The 15,135-nt window shown below is 47.0% G+C and overlaps 1 protein-coding gene across 1 annotated transcript in view; it reads left to right on the top strand.

Moving 5' to 3' along the window:
* The first annotated feature begins 1,444 nt into the window (after window positions 1–1,444).
* The window catches only part of LOC141098105 (5-hydroxytryptamine receptor 3A-like), a 120,469-nt gene continuing 106,778 nt past the window's right edge, over window positions 1,445–15,135 (top strand). The window contains exons 1-2 of the mRNA XM_073585674.1: window positions 1,445–1,601; window positions 14,338–14,510. Of these exons, the coding sequence (XP_073441775.1) occupies window positions 1,445–1,601; window positions 14,338–14,510 (330 nt within the window). The remainder of the gene's footprint in view (window positions 1,602–14,337; window positions 14,511–15,135) is intronic.

Here is a 15,135-nt window from a genome sequence, read left to right as displayed (position 1 = left end):
CTTCCCCATGTCCTGTCTGCAGCCGCGCCATCTCTATGGTCCTGGAGGACCTGAACCTGAAGCCCCAGCTCTTATGCCCTAGATCAGGCTGCCTCTTCCTATGGGAGGCACCTGATTATTGTTGTGCTTCCTTGCTAGGCCTGCTTGGTCCCTGCTTGGCCGCCCTCTGTACTCAGGTCCCCTGCCTTGTGCTCTGCCGTGCTTCTCAGCACACGCTCTGCTTCTGCCTTGTGCTCTGTCATGCTTCTTGGCACATGCTCTGCACCTGCACTGTGCTCTGTTGTGCTCCTTAGCACACGCTCTGCTCCTGCCCTGTGCTCTGTCGTGCTATGGAGTCCCGCTTGTCAGCGGTACAATCCTCCGATCCTGGAAATGCCTCCCAGTTGGCCAGTTTCCAACAAGAGCTCACTCGGCAACACAACACCCAGGCCCACATTCTTAATAATATGGCGTCGGTAGATAATCGTCTCCTTTCCCAACAAACAGTTGCCTCCGTTTCTGCTCAAGCCTCGGTCTCACACCCACTCCCCCATTTATGCAAACCACCCCAATATAGTCTTGACCCCAAGTTGTGTCAGGATTTTTGGAACCAATGGCATTTACATTTTGAGCTCCTGCCGCAGCAATATCCCACCGATCGCGTTAAAGTGGCCTTTATAGTTTCCCACTTAGAGGTGGAGGCGTTAGCATGGGTGAATCCCCTCCTGGAGAGTGATCATCCACTCATCTCTCAGCTCTTCGCCTTTTTGGACACCTTCCACAAGGTGTTCGATGAGCCGGGTCGTCTGGCTTCCACCACCGAGTCCCTCTTCAACCTCCATCAGGGTACTCTGTTGGTCAATACGCCATCCTTTTTCGCACATTGTCCTCCGAACTCGGTTGGACCAATGAGGCCCTCGTAGAGGCCTTTTGGTGTGGTCTGTCCGGTCAGATCAAAGACGAACTGGCGGGCCGGGATACCCCTACCTCTTTAGAGGATCTAATCTCTCTTGCGACAAGCATTGATCTGCGTTTCCAAGAGCGTGCCCGTGAGGCAGCCAGAGAGAGAAGACCTCCTCGTTTTTCCTCGACTCGACCACCCTCACTCCTCTCCACTCATGACCTGTGCCTCCTTCTGCAGCCCCCGTATCTGAGCCTATGCAGGTGGACCGACTCAAGATGGCCGAACGGCGTCATGAGGAGAGGCTTGCACAAGGACTCTGTTTCTACTGTGGGAGTTCCCCTCATCTCCTTTACTCCTGTCCTGAGAAACTGGGAAACTTCTCCACCTAGGATTGGTAGGAGAGGCCTCCCTAGGTACATGTGATTCCTCTCCCCCCGACCGTGTCTGTTTTGCTGAATTTTGGTTCTAAGTGTTATTCTGAAGAGGCGTTTTTAGATTCAGGTGCGGCAGGGAACTTTATCAGGCTCGAGGTGATTAAAATATTGGATTCTTGTTAGATCCATGGAGAATCCTTGGCTGATAGCTTTGGTCGACGGTAAACCCTTGCAGGAGAACGTTACCCAAGTCACTGAAGAAATTGAGCTGCAGATTGGAGCTCTGCAGCGGGAGAAGATCTCCTTCCACGTCTTGTCGACTTTGTCTCACGCGCTTCTTTTTGGTCTCCCTTGGTTACGGACTCATGTGCCAACTTTTGACTGGCGATCCGGCGATGTACTCCACTGTGGACCATCCAGTCAAAAGAAGTGCCTACTGCCCATTCATCCGATTAATTCTGCCTATCCATCCTCGGCATACTGGTCTTTCACAGATATCTTCGAGAAAAAAGAGGCCGAGACTCTGGCTCCCCACCGACCATACGACTATCCGATTGACCTCGTTCCTGGCTCTACCCCACCCAGAATATACCCGCTATCTCCTACCGAAACCCAAGCTATGTCAGAGTATATCCAGGAGAATCTAGCCAGAGGTTTCATCCGTAAGTCCTTCTCACCTGCAGGGGCAGAATTTTTCTTTGTCAAAAAGAAAGATGGCTCCCTCCATCCCTGCATAGACTATAGAGGGCTGAATGACATCACGGTCAAGAACAAGTATCCACTGCCACTGATCCCGGAGCTCCTTGACTGGCTAAGAGGAGCACAAATTTTCACCAAGCTGGATCTTCGTGGGGCCTACAACTTGATTTGTATTTGTTCCGGTGACGAGTGGAAGACCACCTTTAACACCCGAGTTTATTCCCCTTTTCTCCTGGTTGGTTCTTCCTATCTCATTCCTTATCCACAAAGGAGCTAACCCAAATGCTTGGTCACCTGAGGCAGAGGACACCTTCCAATCCTTGAAGCAAGCCTTCGCCACTGCTCCAGCGCTTCATCATCCTGAGGTTAGTAAACCTTTCACTCTCGAGGTGGACGCATCCTCTACCGGGGCCGGCGCTGTCCTTTTGCAGAAGTCTTCTTCAGGATGCCTAGTCACCTGTGGCATCTTTTCTAAAGTAATCTCCTTGACTGAGCGGAATTACTCCATTGGTGACAAAGAGCTCTTGGCCATTAAGTTGGCCTTGGAGGAATGGAGATACTTATTAGAAGGTGCCATACATTCGTTCAAGATCTTCACGGACCATAAAAACCTGGTATACATCCAGTCCGCACAAAGGCTCAATCCCCGGCAAGCCAGGTGGTCTTTGTTCTTCGCCTGTTTCGACTTTGAACTCCATTTTCGGCCAGGCGATAAAAACGTTAAAGCTGATGCGTTATCGAGATCTTTCCAGTCGACTGAAACTGAAGAGGAACCTTCTCATATCATTGACTCATCCAAGGTAATTACCCTGGCTCCTGCCAACTTGACTACTTTACCTCCGGGAAGAACCTTTGTGGCTGAGAGCAACCGAAAACGATTGTTAAGCCGGGGACATTCGTCCAAGATTGCCGGCCACGTTGGTGTCAAGAAGACTCTCTCCCTGATCTCCTGCTACTATTGGTGGCCATCTCTTTCACAGGATGTCAAAGACTTTGTGGCCTCTTGTCCATCCTGTGCCCAGAACAAGGTACCCAGACAACCACTCTCTGGCCTTCTGCTTCCTCTTACAGTACTTTCGGCCCCATGGCAGCACATAGCCATGGATTTTGTTACCGATTTGCCTTCTTCCTCTGGTTGTACTGTGATCCTGGTGGTTGTGGATCGATTCTCAAAAATGGCCCATTTTGTTCCTCCCCCCAGTCTACCTTCTGCTCCCGAATTGGTGAAGATTTTCATTACCCACATCTTCAGAATGCACATCGTGTTGGACAGAGGGGTCCAATTCACCTCCCGGTTCTGGAGAGCTCTTTGCGGACTCATGAAAGTGGCACTGGACTTTTCTTCTGCCTATCACCCCAAAACCAATGGGCAGGTGGAATGAACAAACCAAATCATTATATCTTATCTCCGTCACTTTTCAAATGCTCATCAGAACGACTGGGTCAGCTTACTTCCTTGGGCAGAGTTTGCCTACAATAACCACACCAGGGAATCGTCCACTAAATCTCCCTTCTTCATCGTCTTTGGACAACATCCCAGTGTGCCGTTACCGGTACCTCATGTCTCGGGGGTGCCTGCGGCCCACTCTCTGTCTGTGGAGTTCTCCAGGGTATGGCAGGAGACCAAAACCGCTCTTGAGAAAGCACATGACAGGATGAAATAACACGCTGATAAAAAGCGCCTGGACAGCCCTCCTTATCTCCCTGGTGACAAAGTGTGGCTTTCCTCCAGATACACTGGCCTTAAGGTACCCTTTTACAAACTGGGTCCCGATTACATTGGTCCTTTTGAGGTCCTCAGGCGTATTAATGATGTGGCGTACAAATTGAATTTACACACCTCGTTCCGCATTCCCAATTACTTCCATGTGTCCCTCCTCAAACCCGTGGTACTTAACCGGTTTCATCCTTCTCCAGGCCACACACCCCAGCCTGTTGGCATGGGGGATGAGTGAGGTGAATGATATTCTGGCCATGAAGAAGGTAAGAGAGAAAACCCTTTTCTTAATTGATTGGAAGGGCTTTGGCCCTGAGAAAAGGTCATGGGTAGAGGGAAAATATCCAAGCACCCCAGAATTTGTCCAAGTTTCTTTCCAGTCTTTGAAAGAGGGGGCATAAAGCGTAAAGAGAGGGGGGAACTGTCATGCAGGTCTCACCGCATTCCCCCAGGTCTGGGTCTCAGTGCCCAACGTCACCACTTCCAGCGTCACGGCCGGTCCGGGGCTCCCGTAGAGTGCGCACGCGCACCTCCCGTCTTTGACTCTGTGGTTGCTCACTCGACTCCATGACTCTGTGAAGCGTGCATGCGCTTCCCCGTGTCCTGTCTGCAGCCGCGCCATCTCTATGGTCCTGGAGGACCTGAACCAGAAGTCCCAACGCTTATAGCCTATATAAGGCTGACTCTTCCTATGGGAGGCGCCTGATTATTGTTGTGATTCCTTGCTAGGCCTGCTTAGTCCCTGCTTGGCCGCCCTCCGTACTCAGGTCCCCTGCCTTGTGCTCTGCCATGCTTCTCAGCACACTCTCTGCTTCTGCCTTTTGCTCTGTCGTGTTTCTTAGCACACGCTCTGTTCCTGCACTGTGCTCTGTTGTGCTCCTTAGCACACGCTCTGCTCCTGCCCTGTGCTCTGTCGTGCTATGGAGTGCCGCTTGTCAGCGGTACAATCCTCCGATCCTGGAAATGTGTCCTGTTGTGCTTCTTAGCACACCCTTTGCCTTGCCTTGTACTCAGGCGTTGTCAAAGACACCGCACTGAACTTGCTCACTGAGCCAGTGCGCATGCCCTGAGTAAAGCGAAAGCGTGCTCAAAGCTACCTGTGGAGCGGGCAGCACCCGAATAGATGCATACTTCAGAGCCGCAGGACCTGAAGCACGTGACTGCTAGAGGCGTGGCCTAAACTCCACAGAGCTAGGAGCTGCAAGACAATTCCTAGCAGAGTAACTGCGAGACAAAGTTACCAAGGGGTATAGACAGGGAGAATAGTCAGGACGTAGCCAATGAGTCACACACAGAGATAGCTGCAAGGTACCAGAGGGGCGAGCAGAGAGTAGTCAGGTCACAGGCAATGAGTCATACACAGATAGCTGCAAGGTACAAGAGGGGCGAGCAGAGAGTAGTCAGGTCACAGGCAATGAGTCATACACAGATAATAATGCAGTACAAAAACAACAGGCAAACTCACAACGGGAAACAGAATCGGGTCAGAACCATATAAACAAGCTATAGCAACAAACAGGCACATGGGGGTCAGCACACTAGGCCAAAGGCAAAAGTATAACTGGCAGGGATTGAAGCTACCCAGAGGTTTATGAAGCTCTCCCAGAACCAGAAAGAGGCCACAATCATTAACCCCAAGTGTGCAGGTCAAAACCTGCACCGAGCTCCAGACATTAACCCCCGGTGTGCAGCTCAAAAAACTGCACTGGGATCATGACAGTACCCCCCTCTCAACGGGGGGCCTCTGGACCCCTAGGCTTCCCCGGGTACTTGGCATGGAACGCCTGAACCAGGCGATCTGCATGTACCGAACGAGCAGGGACCCATGAGCGCTCCTCTGGTCCATATCCCTTCCAGTGGACCAGGTACTGCAAAGAGCAGCGCACCCGCCGAGAGTCCACAATATGTCCGACCTCATACTCCAATTGACCCTCCACCAGCACTGGAGGAACAACAGACTCAGAGTTCTCTTTGACAGATCCTGCTGGTTTCAACAGGGACTTATGGAACACATTAGATATTTTTAAGGAGGCGGGGAGACGCAACCTATATGCCACAGGGTTGACTATCTCCATAATCTCGTACGGACCAATGAACTTTGGTCCCAACTTAACTGATGGTACCTTTAAGTTGATGTTACGCGTGGAGAGCCAAACCTTCTCTCCCACCTGAAACATGTCTCCCGAGGCTCTCTTTTTGTCCGCAAAATATTTGTATCTCCCCTGGGCCCGAGAGATATTACACCGGACTTCAGCCCAGAGGTTTTTTAACCTTTCAATGGACCCCTCTGCTCCTGGACAACCGGAATCCACCCGAGAAAACTCCCCAAAATGCAGATTAAAGCCGTAGTTAATCAGGAATGGGGACATGTTGGTGGACTGACTCACCCGGTTGTTAAAAGCGAATTCAGCCAACGGTAACGCATCACACCAATCCTCCTGTCTGGCGGAGGTCAGACACCTGAGAATTTGTTCCAGGGATTGATTGGTGCGTTCCATCTGACCATTGCTCTTCGGGTGATATGCCGACGAGAAGGAGAGTGAGATGCCCAATTTCATACAGAACGCCCTCCAAAATTTGGCCACAAACTGCACACCTCTGTCAGACACAACATTCAGGGGTACCCCATGCAATCGGACCACATGCTGCACAAACAACCTTGACAATGTTTCTGCTGAAGGTAATGCTGCCAAGAGAATGAAATGGGCCTGTTTAGAAAACCTGTCCACCACCACCCAGATCACGGTATTGCCCCTGGACGGTGGAAGACTGGTAATAAAATCCATGGAAAGATGAGTCCATGGCCTATCAGGAACCGGTAAAGGTATGAGTTCCCCAGCCGGTCGGTTATGTGAGCTTTTGGAATGGGCACACATGCCACAAGCAGAAACAAATTCCTTAATGAAGGCCACCAAAAAAACCCTGGTTACTGCCTCTCTAGTGGCCGTGATACCTGGATGAGCACTCAGCCTAGAATCATGAAACTCCTGCAGAAGTCTAGGCCGCAATGAATCTGGAACAAACAGTTTATTGCTTGGCCTGGTTGCCGGAGCTAGGGCCTGAGCCCTTAGGATTTCTTGTTCCAACTCAGTTGAGACCCCCGCCACTACCACCAATGGGGGACGGCGGCTCAGGGGGAGACACTGGATCAAAACTTCTGGACAGGGCATCCGCTTTAACATTTTTGGACCCCAGTAGAAAAGTAATTGAGAACTGAAATCGTGAAAAAAAAAGTGACCAACGGGCCTGTCTAGGAGTAAGCCTCTTAGCAGATTCAAGGTATGCCAAATTTTTGTGATCCGTGACAACCGTGATAGGGTGAGCCGCCCCTTCCAAAAAGTGCCTCCATTCCTCAAATGCCAGCTTGACCGCAAGAAGTTCTCTATTGCCTACATCATAGTTTTTCTCAGCTGAAGAGAACTTCTTGGAGAAGAAGGCACAGGGTTTGAGATTGGTCAGGGTGGCCGGACCATGGGACAGCACAGCCCCCACCCCCACTTCAGAAGCATCCACCTCCACAATGAATGGTTTGGACGGGTCAGGTTGCACCAACACCGGGGCAGACATAAAACATTTCTTAATCGCTGAGAAGGATTCCTTAGCGAGTACAGACCAATTTTTTACATCAGCTCCCTTCTGGGTAAGATCCGTGAGTGGTTTAACCACTTGTGAGAAACCTTTAATGAATCTCCGGTAATAGTTCGCAAATCCTAAGAAGCGCTGGAGCCCCTTGAGATCTCGAGGCTGAACCCAGTCAGCGATCGCCAGCACCTTCTTAGGATCCATACGAAACCCCTCACAGGACACAATCAACCCCAAAAAAGACAGCTCCTGTACAAAAAACGAACATTTTTCCAATTTGGCGAACAATTGGTTCTCCCTGAGTCTCTGGAGAACTGTCTTTAGATGTTGCAAGTGAGATTGACTGTCCGGGGAATACACCAAAATATCATCCAAATAAATAATGACAAAACGGCCTATCAGATCAGAAAACACAACATTGATGAAATTTTGGAAAATAGCGGGTGCATTCGCTAACACAAATGGCATTACCAGGTTCTCTAAGAGTCCTTCTGATGTGAGGAATGCCGTTTTCCACTTGTCCCCTTCCCGAACCCTTATCAGATTGTAGGCCCCCCTGCAGATCCAACTTGGAGAACCATTGGGCCCCAGCTAACTGGTTACATAAGTCTGGGATGAGGGGAAGCGGGTAAGAGTTCCTAACCGTTATCTTGTTCAGTTTCCGAAAGTCGAGGCACGGCCGCAAACCACCATCTTTTTTCTTCACAAAGAAGAACCCTGCTGCCACAGGTGACACAGAAGGCCTGATATGCCCTTTGCGGAGACTCTCAGCTATGTACTCCTTCATGGCTTGGCGCTCAGGCCCAGACAAATTGAACAATCGAGCCTTAGGTAACTTGGCTCTGGGTACTAAATCAATGGCACAATCATAGGGTCTATGTGGTGGCAGCGCCTCAGCCTCACTTTCGGAAAAAACGTCTTCGAAATCTTTCAGGTACTCCGGAATACCTTCCAGATCGACAGACGACACAGACACTGATTTAACAGCGTTAACAAGATGTCCCCGGTTACCACATTTACTATTGCATCCCCATTGAGTGATTTCCCCTGTAACCCAATCAATGGTAGGATTATGGCGTTGAAGCCAAGGCATCCCCAGTACCAGTCCTGCAGGCAAGTTATCTACCACCAGACAACTTAGTTTCTCCACATGAGTGGAACCCACTTTTAGAGAAAAAAGTTCAGACCTGCAACAGATACCGTCTTGGGTAAGAGGAGATGAGTCAATTGCCACAAGTTTAACAGGATCGTGAAGCCTGACTGTCCCTATCTTATAAAGAGTCATAACCTTGGTATCAATCAGGTTCACAGCCGAACCGCAGTCAATAAAAGCAGTAGTCTGAACAAGACCATAACCAAGTTCCAGTTCCACCTGCAGCACCATTTTTGCACATGAGGAAAATTGTACCTGAAGGTCTGGGTAGCCTCCTCGATTACTACCCAGACCTAGTCATTTCCCGCCATCTTGGAGGATGACGGACAGGAGGGGCAGTCCTTCTTCCAATGTCCAGATTTCCCACAATAGAAGCACAACTGCTTTTCTCGGCGGCGTCTTCTTTCCTTTCCCTCACAGGTGACAGCGTTCACCTCCATAGCCATAGGATGAGTCTGGGTCTCATCTCCACTGAAGAATAAGGGCGTTTCCCTTTGCATAATGCCTCTAGCCCGCAGCCTGCGATCCATGCAAACCGCTTGGACCATGGCATCCTCCAGGGAGTCAGGCGGAGGATGAAGTGCCAAAGCATCCTTCAGATGTTCACACAGGCCTCTGTGGAACAGCCCCCGCAGGGCGGCATCACTCCAGGAAATCTCCGCTGCCCAACGTCTGAATTCAGTACAGAACCATTCGGCCGAGTGCCCCCCCTGACAGACACTCATTACTTTGTCCTCAGCCAACCGCACTCTATCAGGCTCATCATAAATTAGCCCTAAGGCTTCAAAAAATGCATCCACAGACATTCTCTCAGGGGCAGAAGAGGAAAGCGAGAATGCCCAGGCTTGTGGGGACCCCCTAAGCAGGGACATCACCACCCCCACCCTCTGTTTCTCATCCCCAGAGGAGCGGGGTCTCAAAGAAAAAAAAAAGCTTACAGCCCTCCTTAAATGCCCTGAACTCATCCTTGTTACCAGAAAATATATCTGGCAATTTAACCGGGGATTCAGGTGGGACTAAAATTACATCTCTATTCCCCACCTGCTGAAAGCCTGCGGAAAGCACCCCCTGAACTGAGTCCTCAACCTGTCGTTGGGACTGGGCCAGAGCCTGGTGTTCAAACTAAGCTTCTGCAGTGACTGAGTCAAGCTTTTCACCTGCTCAGATAAAGCACACATTGGGTCCATGCTGCAGAAGTGAGGAGAGAAAAAAAAATTGTAGGCCAGTTATAATGTCAAAGACACCGCACTGAACTTGCTCACTGAGCCAGTGCGCGTGCCCTGAGTAAAGCGAAAGCGTGCTCAAAGCTACCTGTGGAGCGGGCAGCAACCGAATAGATGCGTACTTCAGAGCCGCAGGACCTGAAGCACGTGACTGCTAGAGGCGTGGCCTAAACTCCACAGAGCTAGGAGCTGCAAGACAATTCCTAGCAGAGTAACTGCGAGACAAAGTTACCAAGGGGCATAGACAGTGAGGATAGTCAGGACGTAGCCAATGAGTCACACACAGAGATAGCTGCAAGGTACCAGAGGGGCGAGCAGAGAGTAGTTAGGTCACAGGCAATGAGTCATACACAGATAGCTGCAAGGTACAAGAGGAGCAAGCAGAGAGTAGTTAGGTCACAGGCAATGAGTTATACACAGATAATAACGCAGTACAAAAACAACAGGCAAACTCACAACGGGAAACAGAATTGGGTCAGAACCATATAAACAAGCTATAGCAACAAACAGGCACACGGGGGTCAGCACACTAGGCCAAAGGCAAAAGTATAACTGGCAGGGATTGAAGCTACCCAGAGGTTTATGAAGCTCTCCCAGAACCAGAAAGAGGCCACAATCATTAACCCCAAGTGTGCAGGTCAAAACCTGCACAGAGCTCCAGACATTAACCCCCGGTGTGCAGCTCAAAAACCTGCACTGGGATGATGACAGGCATGCTGTCCTGCACTTGCTCTGCTTTGCTCCATACCCATGCATGCTTGTTACTGCACACCATATGCGCTCCCGTACCCAGCGTGCTCCCGTGTACGTGCCTTGCACTACCCAGTACCCAGCGTACCCCCGTGTTCACACCCTGTACTGTCCTGAACCCACCATACTCCCGTGCACACGTCCTATACTATCCTATACCCTGCGTGCCCCTGTGTCCACACTTTGCACACTCTTGAATTCTGCACACTCCCTGTTGCACCTTGCTAGACACATTCACTCGTGTCTTCTGTGAGCCGGCCATCTGGTTCCAGCAGTCGTGGTACTTTTCTCCCCTGGGTCTACCCCTGACACTCACTGTATAGGGGGTGGTCCAAGGGTCAACTCGTCCTCGGTGGGTTGGTATCACGACCCAGAGGGTCCACTTTAGGAGTCGTCACAGTAAGTGAGAAACTGAGCTGCTGAAGGAGAGGGGTGACCTACAGTATAATAGAGACACCAATGCTGGAAATGTTTTGTATGAATAGAATTAGAATAACATTTATTGTCCCCAGAAACCCCTTTAGAACAATGATCGGTGCAGCTTCAGAAATTGAAAATGGACACAAAGTTGTAACTAATTTTTTCCACTTAGAAAGCTGTGAATCCCTTGGGAATGAGATAATTACTGACGGAAGCAACCAGAAATCAACCACTGATAACGAGATACTAATGATACATAATATCTGCATTAATTACTAGCAAACATTTCAAATAAAGCTGGAAATCAAGAGAGGAAGAAACCAAATACAGTGCGACCCGCGCTCAGGACATCTCCATCATTCTGGGGAGAAGACTAAGATTCTGGTGAGTCCTCAGTAACGATGAGACGTCTAACAGATACAACACAAGGCAGAGACCGTATTCTGCAGTCATGCTCATGGAAGATGTTTTCTTTATCAACAATTTCAGACTCTTCTCGATAAATGCAATCATGGTGCAAGGCTGGACCCGGGGCAGTGTCTTCTGCCTGCTTCTTCTGACAACTTGTTCAGGTGAGGACAATATGAAGGAATTCCTACAGGTTTCCATAACCCACTTATATCCCCCTCTAATCCCATTTTCTAAAATGCTTTTTTTAGCATATCAACCTGTACTATAGGTACTGTACTCGTACCTCTACCTGTATTATGGGTACTGTACTTGTATCTATCTGTACTATAGGTACTGTACTCATATCTACCTGTAATATAGGTATGATAAGATTGTAATACGCATAGTATATATATGTTTTGAAATAGTAGCCAGGAAACCAGGCTACATAATAAAAATGATGAAAAATGATGAAAAATAACCCTATAGGGCACATATATATATGCAGGACTGTGAAGGGTAACTGTCAAAATTCAATAGCAACAACAAAATAGAACGACCAACAGCCAAAGAAACCCTAAAAGATAATATTTTATTGGTATAGATCATAAAATGAACACAGGTTCACATGTAAAGGGGGGGGTCAAAAGGCATAAAATGGCAAAAAAAGCCATGCATGTTGTCTACACCATACAGGAATCATATTTCAAAAGATCACAATAGCCATAGAATAATTGGTTCATTCAAGGAGCAGTTAACATCAGTCATATGGCCATCAAATAACGGCCAATAGCATATGGTAACAGTAATCATATAGAAAACCACAATCACTACAGTTGGTCTGTCAGTCACTTAGAAGCAATAAAGTATATAGACAGCACCAGTGTGCATAGACATCCATATGGACCGACCTGACCCACTGCAGATAGAAAATAATAAATAAAGAACCAAAGTAGTGGCATGTATAAAATATAACAGCGTTACCTGAATGGATGAGAGGCAAACACGCAGGCTAACCCCGACGCGCGTTTCGGAGCAGGGCAGCTCATCCATTCAGGTAACGCTGTTATATTTTATACATGCCACTACTTTGGTTCTTTATTTATTATTTTCTATCTGCAGTGGGTCAGGTCGGTCCATATGGATGTCTATGCACACTGGTGCTGTCTATATACTTTATTGCTTCTAAGTGACTGACAGACCAACTGTAGTGATTGTGGTTTTCTATATGATTACTGTTACCATATGCTATTGGCCGTTATTTGATGGCCATATGACTGATGTTAACTGCTCCTTGAATGAACCAATTATTCTATGGCTATTGTGATCTTTTGAAATATGATTCCTGTATGGTGTAGACAACATGCATGGCTTTTTTTGCCATTTTATGCCTTTTGACCCCCCCCTTTACATGTGAACCTGTGTTCATTTTATGATCTATACCAATAAAATATTATCTTTTAGGGTTTCTTTGGCTGTTGGTCGTTCTATTTTGTTGTTGCTGTAATATAGGTACTGTACTCATATCTATCTGTACTATAGGTACTGTACTCGTATCTACCTGTACTATAGATACTGTACTCGCATCTATCTGTACTATAGGTATTGTACTCATATCTACTCTTACTAGAGGTACTGTACTCGTATCTACCTGTACTATAGGTACTGTACTCGTATCTATCTGTACTATAGGTACTGTATTCGTATCTATCTGTACTATAGGTACTGTACTTGTATCTACCTTTACTATAGGTACTGTACTCGTATGTACCTGTACTATAGGTATTGTACTCATATCTACCCTTACTATAGGTACTGTACTCGTATCTATCTGTACTATAGGTACTGTACTCGTATCTACATGTACTATAGGTACTGTACTCATATCTACCCTTACTATAGGTGCTGTACTCGTATCTACCTGTACTATAGGTACTGTACTCGTATCTACCTTTACTATAGATACTGTACTCATATTTATTTGTACTATGTACTATAGGTACTGTACTCATATCTATCTGTACTATAGGTACTGCACTTGCATCTACCTGTAGTACATGTACCATCTTGCTTTCTACCTGTACTTTATGTACTGTACCACTCTCTACCTGTAGTACATGTACTGTACTTTTCTTTACCTGTATTATATGTATTGTACTGTTCTTTATCTATTTTACATGTAGCATGCTGCTGTCTACCTGTAGTACATGTTCTGTATTGCTCTCTACCTACATTAAATGTACAATTCTGTTCTCTACCTGTACTACATATTTCATTCCGTGCTCTACATGTACTACATGGGATATTCTGATGTCTATCTGTATTACAGCCACTGTTCTACTTTCTATCTGCATTAGATGTATCGTACTGCTCTCTACCTGTACTACATGTACTGTACTGCTCTTTAGCTGGAATTACATCTACTGCTCTCTAACTGTATTATATGCACTGTACCGCTCTCTACTACATGTACTGTACCTCTCTTCTTGCATTACATATACTGTTCTTACCTGTATGTACAGTACTGTTTTCTACCTATTTTACATGTACTTTACTGCTCTCTACCTACATTACATGTACAATTCTGCTCCCTACTTGTAGTTTCCTGCTGTCTACCTTTACTACAGATTCTGTTCCATTCTCTACCTGTATTAAATGTACTGTTACGCTCTCTACCAATTTTACAAGTAATTGCTGCTGAGTACCTGTATTAAAGGTACTGTTCTGGTCTGTAGCTATAATCCATGTACTGTACTCTCTACCAGTGGTACATGTAACATACTGTTCTCTCTCCTGAACTACAAATATTATACTGGTCTCTACCAGCACTATATGTACTGTACAAAAATGTTCATTTCCAACATTAACTGCACTGCTTTCCTGTAATACATGGAAGGGGAGCCATCATGTTATTATTACGATTCAATTAAGATACTGTACCCCTTAGAAATTTTTGTACTTAACATAGTAGATGACCCACTGACTGCTTAAGGTAAGGATTTGCTTATTTTTCTGCACTCTACAATTTTTTTTTCCAGCTGACATCTTGGTGGATATCATCACAACATGTCCACAATAAAATGGTTGTTGTAAGATAAAGAAATATTGCATTTTCACCTGTTTATTTCTTCTTCATGTTTTTCTAGCAGGAGCCAACATAAAAGTTAAGTACCAAAGTACCATACATAAAAATCTAACACAAGTACGACTATTACACTCTCTACTGGATGGATATGAAAAGGATTTGAGGCCGGTAAAGAATTGGAAACAAGGCACGATGGTGTATATCGACATTACTTTATACGCTATTCTCGGAGTGGTATGTACAGATATTCTTGACTTCTCTCCATACAACTTTTATTCTAGTACTGGACCTTGAATTTAGCCTGATAAACAACAATGATTGGCTGCAACAGTCACGTTCATACAGATGAAACAGGATGCAGGTCATTGATTGGTAAATTCCGTTGATTGACGTTGTGCAAACAGATTCATGCTCCTCCGATCCAGTATCCAGGGTGGTCCTATGTTTCAGTCCCCTAGTCTGGTTCTGCAAGGTAGGCACACAACACTCTGTATAGCCAGGGTTAAATCCTCCAGATAGCGGCCGCTGGTTCTGAGATCGAAAGTGTCGGAATTGAAGACCAATTGACTTGCAGAAAACAAACCCTAGCGGATCTGGGGACCGCTGCCAAGGATGTGGGAGATCAGGAGGAGATACGGTAAAAAAAAATTTGAAAACATCTGCTACAAGTTGCGGAATTGGTCCAACTCCTTCATCAGGCATATCCCACATCCGTAATGAGTAAAAGATATTTTAATACATTTTTCACTAAATCTTCTTCGGATCTCCTACATTCTAGGAAGCACTACCCATATCTGCTAGTCCACTAGGTTTTTGTTTTCCAAGGCAAGAGGTAACAGCAATTGGTGGTGCAAATGGT

The sequence above is a fragment of the Dendrobates tinctorius genome, unplaced genomic scaffold (genome assembly GCF_039654945.1).
Source record: "Dendrobates tinctorius isolate UK_male_01 unplaced genomic scaffold, ASM3965494v1 ptg000086l, whole genome shotgun sequence".
Classification (NCBI taxonomy): Eukaryota; Metazoa; Chordata; class Amphibia; order Anura; family Dendrobatidae; genus Dendrobates; species Dendrobates tinctorius.
Note: the sequence above shows the minus strand (reverse complement) of the source record. Positions and strands in the feature narration are given on the sequence as shown.